Source organism: Peromyscus californicus, unplaced genomic scaffold (assembly GCF_007827085.1).
Source record: "Peromyscus californicus insignis strain IS unplaced genomic scaffold, ASM782708v3 Scaffold_5__1_contigs__length_169319896, whole genome shotgun sequence".
NCBI classification, from domain to species: Eukaryota; Metazoa; Chordata; class Mammalia; order Rodentia; family Cricetidae; genus Peromyscus; species Peromyscus californicus.
Window position 1 is genome coordinate 103,803,121 of NW_026294573.1, and position 18,368 is coordinate 103,821,488.

Here is an 18,368-nt window from a genome sequence, read left to right on the forward strand (position 1 = left end):
AAACCAATGAGATGGGGATGTGCACAGAAAACCCTAATCAAAGAATGTCAGGTCACCCTCATCAACTCTCCCCGTGTGGAGAGTTTCCATATTTTCCCCCTGCATTGTGTAGTGCGAGGAATAGCCACACACCCTCCATTTTACACAGAAATTGAGGCCCCCAGACAGGAGACTCCGCTACGTGCTCAGAGTGGAAATACCGTTGGACAGACCTGGAGAGCGGGTGTCTGGCTGCAGGCCTGCACTGACAGTTCTTACAGGGGCAGGCAGTCTGCCTACCTCTCCCAGCTCCCAGTTACTCTTTGAACAGCTCTCTCGTTTCCTTGGCGGGCTGGAAGCAGTGACAGTCACTCAATTTGGACCACTAATGGGCAGCTCAGGACTCAGGGCCCTGGACTTAGCCTCTAAGGGAACCAAACATCAGACTTAATGGGGAGCACACAGGACCAGCTCTGGTTCCCAAGGAGTACTCCGGGCATCCTGATGGCCTCTGAGTCAACGTCTAGCCCCGGCTGAGGCTTCCTGACTGTTCAATAACTTCCCCCTCAACCTGTTTTGTTTTCCTCTTTTAACTCTAAAAACAGTCACTTGAATAAGAACAAGTTCTCTCTCTCTCTCTCTCTCTCTCTCTCTCTCTCTCTCTCTCTCTCTCTCTCTCCCCTCCCTCCCTCCCTCCCTCCCTCCCTCCCTCCCTCTATCTTCTTTCTTGATTTAGAGTACATTTGGATTGTATAGGTTTCGTTGGAGCTGAGGCTGTGGAATCTAAACAATATATGGTCAGACTATAAGAAACTAAAACTGCTTTGGGGAGGGGTGGTGGTTTGAAAGACAATGGCCTGAATAGGGAGTGGCACTATTAGGAGGTGTGGCCTTGTTGGAGGACGTGTGTCACTGTGTGGGTGGGCTTTGAGGTTTCCTATGCTCAAGCTACACCCAGTGACACAGTTCACTTTCTGTTGCTTGGGAAAGATGTAGGACTCTCAGCTCCTTCTCCAGAACCATGTCTCCCTGCATGCCACCATGTCCGGCCATGATAATGGATTAAACCTCTGGAACTGTAAGTCACCCCAGTTAAACGTTTTCCTTTGTAAGAGTTGCCGTGGTCGTGGTGTCTCTTCACAGCAATAGAAACCCTCACTAAGACAGAAGTGGAGCGGAACGTTACATTTCTCATTTCTATCCCCTTGTTAGCTGTTAGGAGGAATGCTAAATTAGAATTGTCATTGTGCAAAGCTGTGACAGTTCCCCAGATGAAGAAGAGAGCAGCGAAACATGCAGCGATGCTTCTCAGTGGGTCTCCAAGGAAACAAAGTCAGAACTTCCTCCTCACTGCAACTCTATTCACAATAGCCACGACGAACAGTTAAAGAAAAGGAGGAATATACACCCAGTGGAACACTACTCACACACGAAAAAGGAGGAAACCCTGCCATTTGGGACAATGTGGATGAACTTAAAGGGCAGGCGAGCTGTGCTGGAGAAGACAAACCTGTGGAAGTTAGCCATGTGCTCAGGTCGCCAGGGTAGAGAGGGGAGTCACCTAGCTGGTCCCTGAACACAACTTCTGTGAGCAAATCTCCAGATCTATGTCACAGACACCCGAAAGGGTATGTCTGTGCTGTCCAGCAGCCGCTTCCCAGGAGCCTTCTGTGCCCAAATCTAGATGGTAGCAGAAGTTCTGTTCATGTAGAATGTTGACAGTTCTTCGGATTAAAAAGAGAGCCACCATACAGCACAGCAATGTTTCTGAATAGATCTCCAAGGGAAACAAAAAGGAAGTAAGGACCCAAAGCATCAGAGGGTTTAGTGAAGCATATCAGAAGAAAAGAGAAGAGGAATACTCTTTCTTGAGTCAGGACTCAGAGCAGGCAGACTCAGCCAATGGTGTTCCTAGGGACTGCTCTAGGAGGCATGAATTTGGGAGAAGGAAAGTATAATATGGGGGGGGTGGGAATCTGCCTTCCTAGGACTCACTCCCTTAGCCCAGCTGGATTTACTAGGGAGGAGGCAAGGGTCTGTCTCTACCTAGAGGTGGATTCCATTCTTTTTTTTTTCTTCTTTTTTGGTTTTTTGAGACGGGGTTTCTCTGTGTAGTTTTGGTGCCTGTCCTGTAACTTGCTCTGTAGACCAGGCTGGCCTCGAACTCACAGAGATCTGCCTGGCTCTGCCTCCATAGTGCTGGAATTAAAGGCGTGTGCCACCACTGCCCTGCAGATTCCATTCTTTACTGTAACACATTTGACAGACAGTTTTTACTCGTCAATTAAGCTAGGAGAAAGGAGCTATTTTCAAGACTTTGCCTTAACACAGCAAATCAGTAGAAGCTGAGTCTGCAAAAACAGGTAAGAACGAGACAGAGCAAAGAACTTCAGATGTGCAAAGACACCAGCAAAGAGCCCAGGCCCTCCTACCTCCCTTAGCTCATCTTCTGAATTATGATCACTTTCCTCGTCTTTGGAGAGGCCCCGGCCCACCTCTCAGTGGTGAGGCAATTAGGACTATGCTGGTTCAACAAACTCGAAAAGCAAGGTCCTCATATTCAAGATTACCCTGTGCATGTTGGGCATGGTGGTACATGCCTTGGGAGGCAGAGGCAGATGGATCTCTGTGAGTTCAAGGCCAGCCTGATCTACATAGAGAGTTCCAAGACAGCTAGGGCTATGTAGGGAAACTCTGAGTCAAATAAGTAAACAAACAAACAAACAAACAAACAAACAAAAGTCTCCTCGAGCTTCAGTGGTGGTTCACTCCTGTAATCCTAGCACTCGGGAAACAGACAGGAGGATGGTGCCTGCTTGGACCACATAGTGAGGTCTGGCACAGGAAGGAAGCTCTGGTGGATCTCATGTTCAAAGACAGGTGACAATTTCAGTACAGCGTGCCTTTCTCCTTCCTGTCTCCCCCTGGAAAGTCCACATGGTGTCTTCATCTTCCACGGTTTAGCGTATTACAAGCCGCTCCACATGAGCAGATGCCCTGCTACCATCCGGTTGAGCACAGCACACTCCTGGGAAGCAACTGCTGGCATGCATTTCAGGTGCCCGTGACGTAGGTCCAGAGATTTGCTCACGGAAGTGTGCTCTCGGGAACCAGCAAGTGTGGGTAAAGGTGCTTGCCATGAAATCCTAAACCTGGAGACCTGAGTTGGACCCCCAGAACCCACATAAAGATGGAAGGAGAGAACCAATTTTTACAAAGAAGTCCTTTGACCTCCACAGATGTCATGGCATGTGTACACACAAACAAGAATAATAACAATAAATTGAAAAAAATAAAAAATAAGTTTGTACTTAAATATAATTGCTGTCTCTTGTATATGACATAGAGTACATGTGATAAATCTAGGGGATGAGGAATTGTGCAGGCAACTTAGGTCAGGAATGCTTTAGGGACTATTATACTGGAAGACTACTTTCACATGGACCCATTTCCCCAGCCCTGGACCCACACCAGGGGTCTCAGTCAATTTTCCATTGCTATAATGAAATACACAGTGCTGAGTGCTTTATAAAGGGGGTCACTGAGCTCATGAGTTGGGATCCCTTCTCTTCCCTTTTCCTTTCTTTCTTCTGTTTATTTTGGGAGATAGGCTCTCACACTGTAGCCCAGGATAGCCTATCACTGACTATAGAGACCAGGCTGGCCTCACATTTATGGTAACCGTCTAACATCAATCCTTTTGGTGCTTGGATTACAGACACAGGCCATCCTGTCGGCCTTCACTTGTCTCTTTGTGGGTTTTGTGCAGTTTGGTTTTTGTTTTTCTGAGACAAGATCTCTAACTTGCTGTGGAGCTGACAGTGACCTCATTTGTATTCCTGATCCTCCTGCCTCTACCCGCTGAGTACTGGGATTATAGGTGTGTGCCACCATACCCTACTTTTCAAGTTATTATTTTTTTTTAGGTTAGCTTGGGTTTCATCATGGTATCTTCTTCAATCCTGTATGCGCATCATTATACTTTGTCTCATTTGTCCCCTCCGACACTCCTCCCTCAGGCTCCTCCCTCAGGCTCCTCCCTTCTCCCTCTGGTTCCTTCTCCCCTCAGCTCCCTTCTTGCTTTCCTGTCCGGCATGCTCCTTTTCTTTCTCTCTACCCATCTGTTTCCTTGGCTCTTATTTGTGGCTCTGTTTGTTTATTTCAATTGATGCCACAATTCATCCAGCACAGGATTAAGATAACCCCCAAATACATTTGAGACCCCCAAAGTAAAGACAGATTGAGGAGGAAATGTGGGAAGGGGAAACAGAAAAGAAAGCATAACAATTACAGGACCAGGTGGGGTGGTGCACAACTTTGATTTCAGACTCAGAGGCAGGTAGATCTCTGTAGGTTCAAAGCAGCCTGGTCTATATAATGAGTTCCAGGACATCCAGTCTGCCTCAAGGAAAAAAAACCTCAATTGAATGAAAAGAATCCATTCATTTCTTTTCTTTAATGGAATACCTGTGAACAGGCTCTATCAGAGCAGGCTGGTGGGAATCTTCAATCTTGGTCAAGAACTATCTGTCTTCCCAGGGATTTCTATAGATCAGGAAGATTTACCCAGACCTTCCCAAACTTTATGTTGAATCCTCCACTGTCCTCTCAGAGTTCCGTGACCTCTTCACTGTGGTCCCCAACTCCAAGTTTCCCATTTAGGACAGTATCCAGAGGGCTCAGGTGACACTGGCCCCATCTTCAGCATCAGAGGCGAGCCCTGCCGGGGAGTCAGGCTTTCGTCTGCCACTACGTTTGGTTCGGGACTCAAATGAGTCCCACCAGATCAGTCCCTGAAACCCAGATATTTGTTCTCTGGCTGTGGGAACCAAAGGCTTTTATCTCATGAGTGAGTCTGGAAATGGTAACCCTACAGATGACAAGAGCCACAAGGAGCCAACCTGAGAAAGAGACTGATGTGAGAGAGTGTGAAATTACCTCAGAACTGAGGAGCTGCAGCTGCTGAGCAAGCCAGAGTCTGGCCTGGCTTTTGAATAAAGCTGCATTTTTTTTTAATGAGTTTGAGCAGAGTTCTCTCTTTTTCCTACCAAAGACCTCCTGGTTGTCATGGGATCCGATCTTTAACGTTGTTGAGGCTGCTGCTGACCATGCAAGTGTCCAAACCTGCAAACCATGACCCACCACACCTGTGCTGGACCCAGTGGGGAGAGTGCTAGACTGATCTGAGGATTATTACAGCCATTTGCTTTCTCTACTTTATAAGTATATGCTATATATAAGTATTCTATATATAATATATACATATCACACACACACACACACACATTATAAAAACATTCCTTATCACCTGGGCTGACCTGGGAGTTGCTGGGAGATGCTAAGGCCGTGTGTGTTGTGGGTTGTATGGGAAAGAACGCTAGCCCGAGATATGCAGACCTGTGCCACTGAGTGGCTGGAGCTGGGCCAGAGAGAGAGAGAGGACACACAGTTTGCCGTGTTCCCTCACAGGCAAGTCCCACCATTGAGGGGCAGCCTTCTTTTCCTGGTGCTGAGCCTCAAGAAGCATTTTGAGAATGGTGCCATGGGTCACTGTGGTGGCATGTGTGGTATTTTGCAAGCTTCTCTTTTATAAAATTATTTACTGTGTGTGTGTGTGTGTGTGTGTGTGTGTGTGTGTGTGTGTGTGTGTGCACAGGCACACACATGTCACAACATGCCTGAGGAGGTCAGAGAACAAATCGTAGGAGATGGTTTTCTGTTATCTGGTGGGGTCCAGGGCCCAAGCTCCTGTCATCAGGCTTACACGCAAGCCCCTCTACCCCCTGAGCCATCTCACTGGTCCCTTTCATGCCAAACATAAGCATGAAGAAAACCAAAGCACATGGGTAATACCCAGGCACGCGTCATAGTCAGCTGGACAGTAAGAACCGGGTTCTGCATCTGTCTGCGCATTGTGCATGTCAATGTCTTTACAGAGATGTGCAGCAGCTTCCGGTCTTAAAAGAGTTGTGCTATGATGACACTGAGATTTTGCACAAACCCACCAGCCAGCTAGCCAGCATCTCCAGAGATGCTTTCCTTCCAGCCTGTCAACAGAAGCTTCCACTGCTTACGGAACACTGACAGAAAAGTAGGTTCGTTTTAGTGTCGGTCCTGAGGTCATGACTAGATCTTGGGGAAGTCACGCCTCTTCAGTGTCTCACTCTTTCCCCATACACGCAGTGAGGGCTTTGGAAGTCCTGCATTATGGCAACCTGGATTCAGTGACAGTCACTCACTTATGTGTTTCTGACTCACCAGGTTCCTCACAGCAGCCCTCACATCCTTGTTCCTCAGGCTGTAGATGATGGGGTTCAGCATGGGGGTCACCACCCCATAGAAGAGGGAGATGAGCTTGTCTGCAAGGTCCTGCTTGTCTGCCCCCAGTGGGTCCTTGGACTTGGGCTTCCCGTACATGAAGAGGATGGTCCCATAGAAGACGATCACCACAGTGAGGTGGGCAGAGCAGGTGGAGAAGGCCTTCCTCCTCCCCTCAGCAGAGGGGATCCCCAGGATGGTCACGAGGATGAAGATGTAGGAGACAAAGATGAAGAGGACTGGGATTGCCAAGAAGATCATGTTGGCCACAACCATGCTGATGACATTGATGGAGATGTCAGCACAGGCCAGTTTCAGGACAGCCAGGATCTCACAGGTGAAGTGATTGATGACATTGTCCCCACAGAAGGGCAGCCGCATTGCCAAAGATGTCTGCACTATAGAGTTGGTGACACCACCTGCCCAGGAGCCGGCAGCCATGGGCACATAGGCAGCCTTGCTCATGACCACTGGGTACCTAAGGGGGTTGCAGATGGCCACATAACGATCAAACGCCATCATACTCAGGAGCACACACTCCGTGGCTCCCATGGCAAAGGAGAGAAACATCTGCACCGCACAGGCTGAGAAGGAGATAGTCTTCCTGGGGGTCAGGAAGCTGTCGAGAATGAGGGGGACCGAGGAGGTGGTATAGCAGATGTCCAGGAAGGAGAGGTTCCCCAGGAAGAAGTACATGGGTGTGTGCAGGTGGGCGTCAAGGATGGTCACCAGGATGAGGACCCCATTGCCCAGCAGGATCACTAGGTACATCAGCAGGATGAGCAGGAAGAAGGTTTTCTCCAGCTTTGGGTGGGCGGAGAGACCCAGGAGAATGAAGCCGGTCACAGGGGAGGTCTCATTGGATCTGTCCATGGTACATCTGTACTGAAACCTGCGGGAACTCAGAAATCAGCATCAACATCCTTTTACTCCAAAAGCTCCCGGGCAGCCAAGCAAAAGCCTTGTCCTGCCAAGCAGCAGGAGATGTCCTGACAGCCCTGTCATCTCCGTGGCCTTGTTCACTTCTAGGAAACAAAATGGGGATAGATATTTAACTTCCTAACTTAGTGACAAGTTAAGTTGGACTACCCTTTCTGCAGAGGACAATTCAGAAAACGACAAAATGTATTAAACATCTCTGTGAAGCATTGGAGAGAAAATAAGAGAAGTTACACGGGTAAGACTAGGGGGAGAATGAGGGTCCAAAGGAGTCAGCCCGGCTCTTGAGGCTTCTGCAGCCTCTGGAGGTCACCAAGAGGCCTTGGCACTCACTGGCAGCCTAGTGGAGAGGAAGAACAGGTTTTGAGGCTCAAGGGCCCGTGTGCAGGGCGCCGGTCCAAAGCAAACTCCCTCCCCTTTGTGACAGGATCCCAGGGCAGCACCACAGGACAAGGAAAATCAGGAGGGTGCAGGCATTTACGAGGGCTGGTTTTCACCTTCAGGTCCTCTAAGCCTCAGGACTGGACTGAGGAGGTCACAGGCTTTTAGTGTTCTCGAGTCCACAACAGGAGCAGATCCAGACTTCTCCGAAAGAAGGTAGCGTCACTCTGGTCTGATATCATTCCTGTGAATAGCTGCCATGCATTTAAAAAGAAAAAAAAGCTGTGGGTTGGGGGATGGTCCTGTGGGTGAGGTTATTGCTGAGCAACCATGAGTATCAGAGTTCAGGTCCCCAGAACCTTAATAGAAAACCAGATCATCACACTGGCCCGCATGAAACCCCAGTGCTCAGGAGGCAGAGACCAGGGATCCCCATGGTAACCTGACTAGATAGGCTAGCCAAATCGGCATGCCGCAGGTTCATCGGGAGAACCTGCCTCAGTCAATGAGTGAGGAAGACATCTGATGTCAACCTCTGGCCTCCACACACACGTACACATGCACACATGTGCCCCCCCACACGTGTGGACCCATGTTTAACACAGCACATGAAAGAGAGACATGTACACAAGTGCATTTCCACATACATGAACACACATGCATAACACACACCACAAGAGAGGGAGAGAAGTCTATAAGTAGACAACACAAATGAAAGCCAGCAGAAACCCATCACGGGGCAGTGCCAGTCAAGAAGACAGCCCTATGACACTGACACCATTTTGAGGGTCAGCCCTGACCACAGTGACACCACAGTGCCAAGGTTCAGCAGCCTGTTGACACTTCAGGACTGTGAGGGCTGTGAGGGCTGTGAGGGCTGTGAGGGAGGGCTGTGAGGACTGTGAGGGCGGTGAGTGCAGCCCTTGGCCCAAGAGCTCTGACCAAATTCCCTCTCATCATCTGTGTCACTTTGCTCACACCAGTGTCTCTGCTTCCCTCCTGACAATCCGCTGAGCCCCGGCCTGTGCTGGTCATTCTAGAGACACTTGATGGGCACCTCGGAATTTTAAGTTCCTCTCAACACTGGGATTTGTTCTGAGACAGCAGAGAAAACCAAACCAAACCAAAAGAACCCTTGAAACAATAATAAAAACTTTTTTTGCAACTTTGAGCATCTCATTACCGTTGTCTCTAAAACGATCACGAACTTCCCAAGCGGGCATCCCTCCAAGGGCAGAGAGCGAGCGACTCGGTCCCTTCTCGGTCCTTACTGTGAAGCCGAGTCACTGCTCTGTAGTTAGACTTAATGACCGTCCCCACGGTAGGGCCACCGTGACTCAGTCTGGGTTAACTTACTGGACACCTCCTCTGGGCTACTAGGTTTGAGGGACATCGCAGTAAAAAAGGCACAGTCCTTGACCCTAAGGGAAGATTCTAGTAGGGAGATAGCTGTGAAATTAAATAATTACATTGGCCTCCATAACATTGTTATCAACATCAGACTTATTACCCCGGTGATCACAACAGGTCTTAGATGTACTTAGCAACCTGCTCCCCCGCTGGCAGTGATTTTTTCCTCCCTACATTCCTGATAACCCTGGAGCCCTGGCTTGACTGTCAGGGTGACAGCGCTTCTCATTTCCTCCATCCAGCCCTGTCATCTGGAACCTCATCCCCAAGGCAGTTAATCCCTCTCTACACATCCATGAATATCCATGAATCCAAATATCCATGAATGGTTGGGTGTCAGCTTGAAGATAAGCAAGAATATACCTTTTCTCCTAGGGCTTTAGAAATACAAAATACCTTTTAGAGGCAATAAAACACCCAGGAATCAACTACGAAGCTGATAGTGAGAATAGTCTCTAAGCCTGAAGACAGCCCAGGAGCACGGAGCATGCTGTCTGTGTAGCATGTGGGCTGGGCAGGGCAGTGCCCAGCTGGTTTTCCTCTCTCCTTTGGCCAGCCCTCATGTCTCCCCCAGGAATCCAGGTTTTGTAAAGGAGACATTTCCTTTAATGTCACCCACACCAAGTTGAGAAATCCAGCTCGTTGGTACTATCAGACTATGGACTCTACAAAATGAGAAAATGCCCAATGGTTGTAGGTGAGGGAGGGAGGATGGCTTGTGGAGAAGGGGATGGCTGGCCAGCCCTTTCCTCGGTTCTGATCTTAGGGACTCCCGCAGCTTCCTTCATGGGTCTTTGTGATTCTGTGAGAACAGCAGCACACCGCCTCAGGCCCCTCTGTTGTGGACAAGCTGATCTGAAATGTTGTTCTGCTAATGAACGTTTGGTGTGGCTTTGATCAAAGCTTTGCACTTACCTTTCTTGGGAACATGTTGACCAAGAATAGCTGCTTTCTCAGAGTGGAAAAGAACTAGGGTGAGAGCTCAGAATGTGTGACACCCAAGGGGTCAGGCTGGACCTCTCCCCTCTACCGACCTCTTGTGCTCAGGGCACAACCTCCAAAGGTTGGGACTTTACCCTTAGAAGTCAATTTAAGTTCCAGTTAGTTCTCTGGGACCGTTTTAGTCCCCAAAGTCATTTAAAGCTCAGAAAAGTATGTTGTCCTCAGCTTAGAAACTTCCTATCCTTCTGGGATATCATCCCTAAGATCCAATTATACGGAAGAACTAGAAGTTTTCTGACTGCTTCTTTTCATGCTTTCCTTCCCTCTCTTGTCTCTCTCTGAACAACATAATTGGACCAATGGTGTCCGTAGCTGTTTAGTGATTACTGGATTCTTCAAGACCCTCCCCGCAGCTAGTCTTCAGGGCTGTGGCCAAGTCCCATTAGTCCTACCTAGTCTGTGCTTGTGCAGTGGTCTGGGGGAGATGTCTGAGTGAAAAACTTATATTCTTTATATTTTTATCCTCTTGAGTCAAGCACTGAAACAAACAGCTATAATCTCCCTCAGTCCTCACTGGGCATCTAATAAAATGATTGTCCATCTGGCTCATATCCCTTAACCTTATAGGAGCCACTGACTGAGTGTGACCCAGGACAGGGTCTAGAGAATGGGCTCATTGCTGTGGAGTAATATTTGTACTCTGTAAATGTGTGTTCCTTTCATTGGTTAATAAAGAGCTGGCTGGTTGTCTCAACAAAAAACTCTGCCTACATATGGCACTGACATCCACATAAAACCTGAGAAAGCTTTAAAAAAATTTCTAAGCACACAAAAGTGAGCCAAACACAGCTTCCTAGTCTTGTGTCTCTCATGCTGGCCGTGGTACAGAGACACATCTCCCAGTCGCTGCTTGCAGGTGTGAGCTGCCAGTGCGAGCCCTGCCAGCATGGCATGAACTAAGCCACCTGGCAGGTTCCCACAGTATCTCATGTGGGCCTTGGTACAGAGAGGCATCTCCTAGCCGCTGCCTGTGGGATGGAGCCAGCCACCAACTGCCATGTGCTAGCACCATGCGCTAGCACCATGCACTAAGCTGAGCAGTGCTGGCAACTCACATAACAATTTAAGATTCATCTCATCAAAAAACAATACAGATGCTCAGGAAAGACAGATCCAGATGGAAAAAAAACCTCTAAACAGGTTGCAGTGCGTTTAAAAATATACATAGGTGGACTGGAGAGATAGCTCAGCGGTTAAGAGCACTGACTGCTCTTCCAGAGGTCCTGAGTTCAATTTCCAGCAACCACATGGTGGCTCACAGCCATCTGTAATGAGATCTGGTGCCATATTCTGGCCTGCAGGGACACATGCAGGCAGAACACTGTATACATAATAAATAAATAAATCTTTTTAAAAATATACATAGGCTTGGGAGAGAAAAGAGAAAGGATATATAATCATAGATTAAAATATAGTTTAAAAGTAATAGCAAGGTCCTTAAAAAAGGAGTAAAGGAAAATTAAAACAGAAGCCACATAAAGATGGGAAATACAACAGAGAGTCTGGGTCCTGTGTGTTATTGTGTTGTTTTTAATTTTTTGACTGCTGATGAATGAGCGATAGCTGCTAAGAGACACTGGATTATGATAACTGCTAGATTAAACCAACCTATATATTTTTAAAATATCTTGACTTCAAAATGGAAGTCAAAAGGTGTGTTGCTTTGGGGAAGAGGTTATGCTTTTATTTCCACAGGAAATGAGAGGCTATGGATTCATTCCAGGTTGATATGAATCAGATTTGATCAGGGAAGATTCCCTTAAAATCCTGGATACAGACACAAAGAAATAAACCTAGAAAAATTACAAAACATGTAATATATATTTTACATGCTCAAACATAAAACAAAAATCATCTTTGGCTGACTTGTGTACATCACACTGTCTATACTTGTATTAATACAGATATGTATGTTACCTTTAAAGGTTTATGCATTTTCAGAGCATGGGAACCAGGCACCAATAGATGACCCAGGTGATCTAGCATCTCATAATGCCTCTGTGGCAGTTTCCTCAGAGTTCTGCATCCAGAACAGCTTCAAGGCTGCTGGCTGAGATGGTCCAGCCTCACAAACTACTCCAGTCAAGACTTAACCATTATCCTAAATTTTCTCAGGGTCCCCCAAAGATGCCAGTGCCCCCAAACAACAGAAAGAAGTCTAGAGAGAACAACACCCACATTCCCAAAAGATTAGTTATGGATGTTTGTCATCATTTAAATGAGATTGGTTACAAATTATTATTATTGGTCATAGTCAGGAAAAAAGTTAAACAAAGGAGTTAAATTTGAAGATCTCTTTCTAAAGGAAAAAAAGGGGATATGATATAGAAATGATGAAATAAAAGAATAGATTATTGAATCTACTTTAATAAAAAAAACTATTAATCCTGAAATATTTTACATTGGTATGGAATTTGGTTTATTGATACAAATTTAAAGTTACTTTTACTATACTAAATCTGTATTTTTATTCTTGCTTGTGGTATTATGCTTATACCACTCATTTAAAAATGTAATATATAGTTAAGAAATACAGGTTAGTAGCTAGTCATCTATAATAATCAAACTTGTAATCATATTAGGTATGTCTTCAAGGTTAAACAAATATATTTAGATAGACAGATAGTCTTCAAACACTTCAAAGACTTAGAGAACATGGCATTTAAAATGTTTTAATAACATAAGGATTTTCTTGACAATGAGACACGTCTGCTCCTGGCAGCACCAATTTACTTCAGAGAAGATGGTGGACATGGAAGAAACTCCTTATGGAATTTGCTTTCTTTGTGGCAAAAGCTAGCCACTGAGCAAAGAAACTGCCCTTGCCTCAGTTGCTGACAGTTTACCGTCCAAAATGGACTAGCAGGATTAAAAAAAAAAAAGTGACTTCCAAACTTTGCCCAGACAAGGTAGGACAGTCCTTCAAAATTCCTGTTTTTTTTCAGAAAAGTCTGTCAGATATACTAGACCTATAGGCCAAAGTTGGATGCCCCAATGTTACAGAAGAACTTTGGGTGACTGTCCAGGTAGCCAGATGTCCCTGTCATTAGATAATATTACACCCTTCTGGGGTCTTTGATGCAGTTAAAGACTAATAATTAGACTTAAAGTTTTTCTTAGTTTTGATAAAAGGTAAATTAGGTATAAAACTTTAGACTCACAGAGATAAGATAGATAATAATATTTTCTAATTTTGCCAAATACAAATGTATCAGATGTTGTAACTGTAATTCTTACTTGATAACTGTTTTTGTTGTATATAATTTTACTATATTATAGTTAAAATCTTCCTTTTTTTTTTTTGGTTTTTTGAGGCAGGGTTTCTCTGTGTAGCTTTGTGCCCTTCCTGGATCTCGCTCTGTAGACCAGGCTGGCCTCGAACTCACAAAGATCTGGCTGCCTCTGTCTCCCGAGTGCTGAGATTAAAAGCATGTGCCACCACTGCCCGGCTAAAACCTTCCTTTTTAATTAGACAAAAGGGGGAAATGCTGTGAAACAATCTTTGTACATTGTAAATATGTATTACTCTCATTACTCAATAAAGAGCTGGCCAGCAATCCTGATGAAAAACTCTGCCTATAGCTCATTCCTTTACTCTGCAAGCTTTTTATTTATTTATTTATTTATCCATCAGTTAATTAAGTTTTGAGACAAAGTCTCATGTAGCTCAGGCTCCTGGCTGGCTTTAAATTCCTGATCTTCCTGCCTCCACCTCACAAGTGCGGGGGATTCTAGGCCTGGGTTACTGTACCCAGCTTCAGCAAATTTATGAGGCTGTACTCCAATGAAATGGAAACCTGTACTGGAAAGCAGGGTTTGGCCTACCCGGAGTGCGCCCTCTAGTGGCACGGAGGCAGGACTACAGGGTGGTTCCCGGATAGGGCGGTTGCCTCGCTTGGAATCAATCAGTCCTCAGCGTTGGGCAGGAGAAAGGAGGGCCACATCTCCCACCTCTAGTCCCTGCTGGAGGGAAACCCTGCAGCCAGGGCAGCCAGGAGGCACTTGGGTTTCCATTTGTCAAGACCAAGTTTTAAAGTGTTAGACATCTCATTCCACATGCAGGCTTGTGTGTGTGTAAATGTGATTTGCCGAGGATAAGTGGTCTGAGCCCCAGGTCCTAACGCTTCCAGGCTTGATAGTTGCATTTGTTTGTTTTCCTGATGACAAACGTGGACATGATACCCCCTTGGAGGTCACGTACCTTCCCAATTTCCTGGAAATGTTTCAGTGCAGTTCGAAGGCTTTAGAGATCTGCCAGGACTCACGAGAAGCGGGACACCTCACAGAAATGGAAGAGGCTAGCAAGGACTGGAACCAGGGCTGTAAGGTCAGGGCACTAGAACTCTGAAGAGGAAGGCTGCCGCAGGAGGAGGTGAGGGGCCAAAGCTCCACCCCCTGGTGGCGGGGAGACCACGCATGCGGGCCATGCTGAGAGGAGGAAAGAGGATCCCAGGTGAGTCTGGATGTCTGAAGGCTTGGCTGTCAAACCGTCCTTGCCCGCTCACAGGTCCGTCCTAGGTAGCTTAGCTTACCTGATCTTCCGCATCGGCTTCCGAGAAGCAACTCATTTTGTTTCCATGTTGTGCGCCAGGAAGAACTTCAGCCCCCGGGAACCCCACGCCCACCCCGACCCAGGGGCAGCAAGCCCACAAACTGTCCAGTGGCAAAGAACCCCTGCATCTGTCTCTCGGGGATCCTGAGTGGCAAACACGTTGGTATAAGGAAGGGAAGAGAGAGAAAAGCAGAATAACGCAGAAGGCAGAGGCAGGAAGCCCGCCCCAGTTATGCCAACTGAGACGGACATAAGGAGGGGAGCAGAGTGTAACGAGTCCAAGTCAGAAGCTGAGTAGCCAGGCATGGGGGTGGCAGGTGGGGAAGGTCTGTAAGAGAGCAAGCTCCTAGAACCTCAAGGCATAATGCTCTGCTGTGGAGGGGCCAACAGATCCTGACAAACACGGCAGTCTACCTGTGAGGCCCCACTGTGCTTTTACTCCTCCGTGAACCCCATAATTTTCTCCCAATCCTTCATGAAAGTAAGTATGATGAAGTGGAGGCCGCGGGCATCCAGAGGGCAGAGGACAAAGATGCTAGATATTACAAAGGCTGCGTGCAGGAGAGTCCCTCCCTGCTCACAATCCCGCTTCCCATCCACTACTATTCCAGTTTGCTCCCGGTACTCCTGACAGCGTGTGTGCGTGCGTGCGTGCGTGCGTGCGTGCGTGCGTGCGTGCGTGCGTGCGTGCGTGCGTGCGTGTGTGTGTGTGTCTGTGTGTCTGTGTGTCTGTCTGTGCTTGCTTGCTTGCGTCCTCAACAAGTAGCTCTCTAACCTTCCAAACATCAAATGGGGATATTGCAATTGTTAGCTGGATCTCCCCACTCTCACATGCTAGTCAAAAGTCTGGTCCCCCAGCTTCTGATTAGCCTGCTGTGAAGGTATAGTGTTCCCACACCCCCATCATGGCCTCAATAGTATACTAGAGTGGCTCACAAAATGCAAGGAAGATTTATATTTATGAGTTTAAATATTATCTATCTATCTATCATCTATCTATCTATCTATCTATCTATCTATCTATCTATCTATCTATCTATCTATCTATCTATTTATGTGTGCTTACCATGTCACCATAAGCCCCAAGCCCACTTCGTAGGCTTGTTGGGAACAACAGATACCTCAAGATTCGGAGAACCATTATAATGGTCCCTCTCACTGACACCAATGTTTCACTAATATCACAAGCATCACAAATCCAATTATGTAAACTCCTCAAACACAGAACTATTTATTAGTCGTTTATTTATTCACAGATACCATTGTGACTGGGTACAACAAAAGTACAGAAATCATGTACTAAAGAGTCAGAATCAACTGTGTAGCTGCCGCAGCCCTGCTGGTCCAGACAGATGCTCCTCCTCACCCGCTCTGAGGCTATCTTTTAAGACAGGGTCTGGTTTGTGGAGGACAGAAGACAGCCTCTTCTATTCACCAGCTAGAGCTACTAGAGCATAAGGCAGATTGATGAAAGAAAAGCACACTAATTTATAAATATAACTTCCCAACACACAAGCTTTTTTTTTTTAAGCCTTTATGGACTGGAGAAATGGTTCAGTGGTTTAAGAGCACTGGAACCCTCTTCTGGGCTCCATGGGTACCAGGCTTGCATGCCATGCAGACATAGATGTAGGCAAAATACCCATGCACATGAAAGAAATAAATTTTAAACAGCTTTTATTCTTATTTTTAATTACATGTCTCATGCATGTGAGTTCAGGTGCCCGCAGAGGCCGGAGAAGGGTGTCCAATCCCCTGGAGCTGGACTTAGAGGCGGCTGTGAACCACCTGACGTAGATGATGGGAACTGAACTTGAGTCCTCTGGAAGAGCAGCATGTGCTCTTAACCACTGAGCCACCTCACCTCTCCAGCCCTCCTGGAGTTTCTGTTGGTGTTGTTGTTTGTTTGCTTGCTTTTTTTTTTGAGATAGGGTTTCTCTGTGTAGCCTTGGCTGTCCTGGCTGTCCTGGAACTCACTCTGTAGACCAGGCTAGCCTTGAACTCACAAAGATCCACCTGGCTCTGCCTCCCAAGTGCTGGGACTAAAGGCGTGTGCCACCCCTGCCCTGCTTCCCTTAGGAGCTTTTTCTAAGAGGAAGAAAGACTTAATCTGAATGTTCATTTTAGTGAGTTTGATAGAAAATGGGAAGTAGTTGCGAGTTACCCTGGGGTAGAAAGAGTAACTAATATAGTAATTAGGAAAACAACCAGATCTGTTTATTTAGATTCCTCTTGGCAACCTGTGCTGACTGGTCTCATGTCAACTTGACACACAAATTAGAATTATTTGAAAGGAGGGAACCTCAATTGAGAAAATGCCTCCGTAAGACCTGGCTGTAAGGCATTTTCTTAATTAGCAATTAATCAGGGAGGGCTTAGCCATTCTGGGTGTGTCCATCCCTGTGGTCCTGGGTTCTATAAGAAAGCAGGCTGAGCAAGCCAGTAAGCAACACTCCTCCATGGCCTTTGCATCAGCTCCTGCCTCCAGGTTCCTGTCCTGTGTGAATTCCTGTCCTGACTTCCTTTGATGATGAACAGTGATGCAGAAGTGTAAGCCAAAGAAACTCTTTCCTCTTCAGTTTGTTTAATGGTCATGGCATTTTGTCTAAGCAATAGAAACCCTAACTAAGACACACCCCTCTGGCTTTAGAAGCATTTATTAAATTTGTTTATTTATTTATTTGTGTGTGTGTGTGTGTGTGTGTGTGTGTGTGTGTGTGTGTGTGTGTGTGCATGTGCCCACTTGCACACACAGGGCTCACATAAAAGTACGAGGACAATTTGTTGAAGAAGGGTCTCTCCTACCATGGAGGTCCCTGGTATTGAACTCAGGTCGCCTTTACTCACTGAGCCATGTTTTTGGTCTCCACCCCTATCTTTTTAACTTTTTTCTTTCTGAGACAAGGTCTTGTGATATAGCCCACACTAGCCTTGAAATGTGATCCTCCTGTCTCATCTTCTGGAGTTCAGGGATCAAAGGCCTGTGCCTCAACAAGAGGAAGAGTAAGGGAAGGTGAAAGACGCCTTCCTGCGCATTCTTGTTGATCAGCTTTTATTAACTGACCAACATGCCCGAGAAGATTCACTTATAAAGAGAAAACTGCCTAGAGACGGAGTCTCATGTAGCCAGTTCTGATCTTGAACTTGCTATGTGGCCAAGCATGACTTTGAACTTCTGATCCTCCTGCCTCCAGCTTCTGAGTGCTGAGATTGCAGACACGAGCCGTCAGGACCCTTTAGGTGATGCTGGAGAATGAAGCCAGGGATTCCTGCATGTTAGGCACGCCCCGATCTGAGCCACATCCCTGGCCCCTGAGAAAACATTGATGTTAGCTCACAGGTTTCAGTCCATGGCTATTTGGCTTCTGGGCCTGTGGTAAGCCAGCATGCCATGGTGGGGAGGATGTGGTGGAGGACAGCCATTCACCCCATGGTCAGGATGCAGGGTCTCCTCCAGGCACACGCCTGTGACCAGCACACCTCCCACTTGGCTCTGCCTCCACAGGTTTCTACCATCTCAATAGCACCAAGCTGAGACAAAGCTAACAGCAATGTCTTCTGGGGGACATTTCAGATCCAAACTGTAAGTGCCATCCCCAGTTTAAAATACTCAGTCAGTCAAGAGGCCGTATTTGGGAAACATGTCCTAAACCTAGCAGGTGTTTTAGCCTTCACTGGCTCAAATCTCCCCTGTACCTGCTTCCAAGATGGCTCTCTAAATCTCACCTTTTCTCACTTCTAAGTGTTTCCCGAGGCTACTATGGCTTCCCTGCCTATCAGTTTTCAT

General features: G+C 46.7%; 1 protein-coding gene across 1 annotated transcript; it reads right to left on the reverse strand.

Annotated features, from left to right (window-relative positions):
• Window positions 1-6,210: 6,210 nt before the first annotated feature.
• On the reverse strand, window positions 6,211-7,170 carry LOC128097139 (olfactory receptor 13C7-like). The gene has a single exon (XM_052717401.1). The coding sequence runs from the start codon at window positions 7,168-7,170 to the stop codon at window positions 6,211-6,213; it is 960 nt and encodes a 319-aa protein (XP_052573361.1).
• Between the last annotated feature and the right edge of the window lie 11,198 nt (window positions 7,171-18,368).

Coding starts and splice junctions, on each gene's coding strand:
- LOC128097139 (XM_052717401.1), bottom strand. CDS start 7,170: ATGGACAGATCCAATGAGACCTCCCCTGTGACCGGCTTCATTCTCCTG.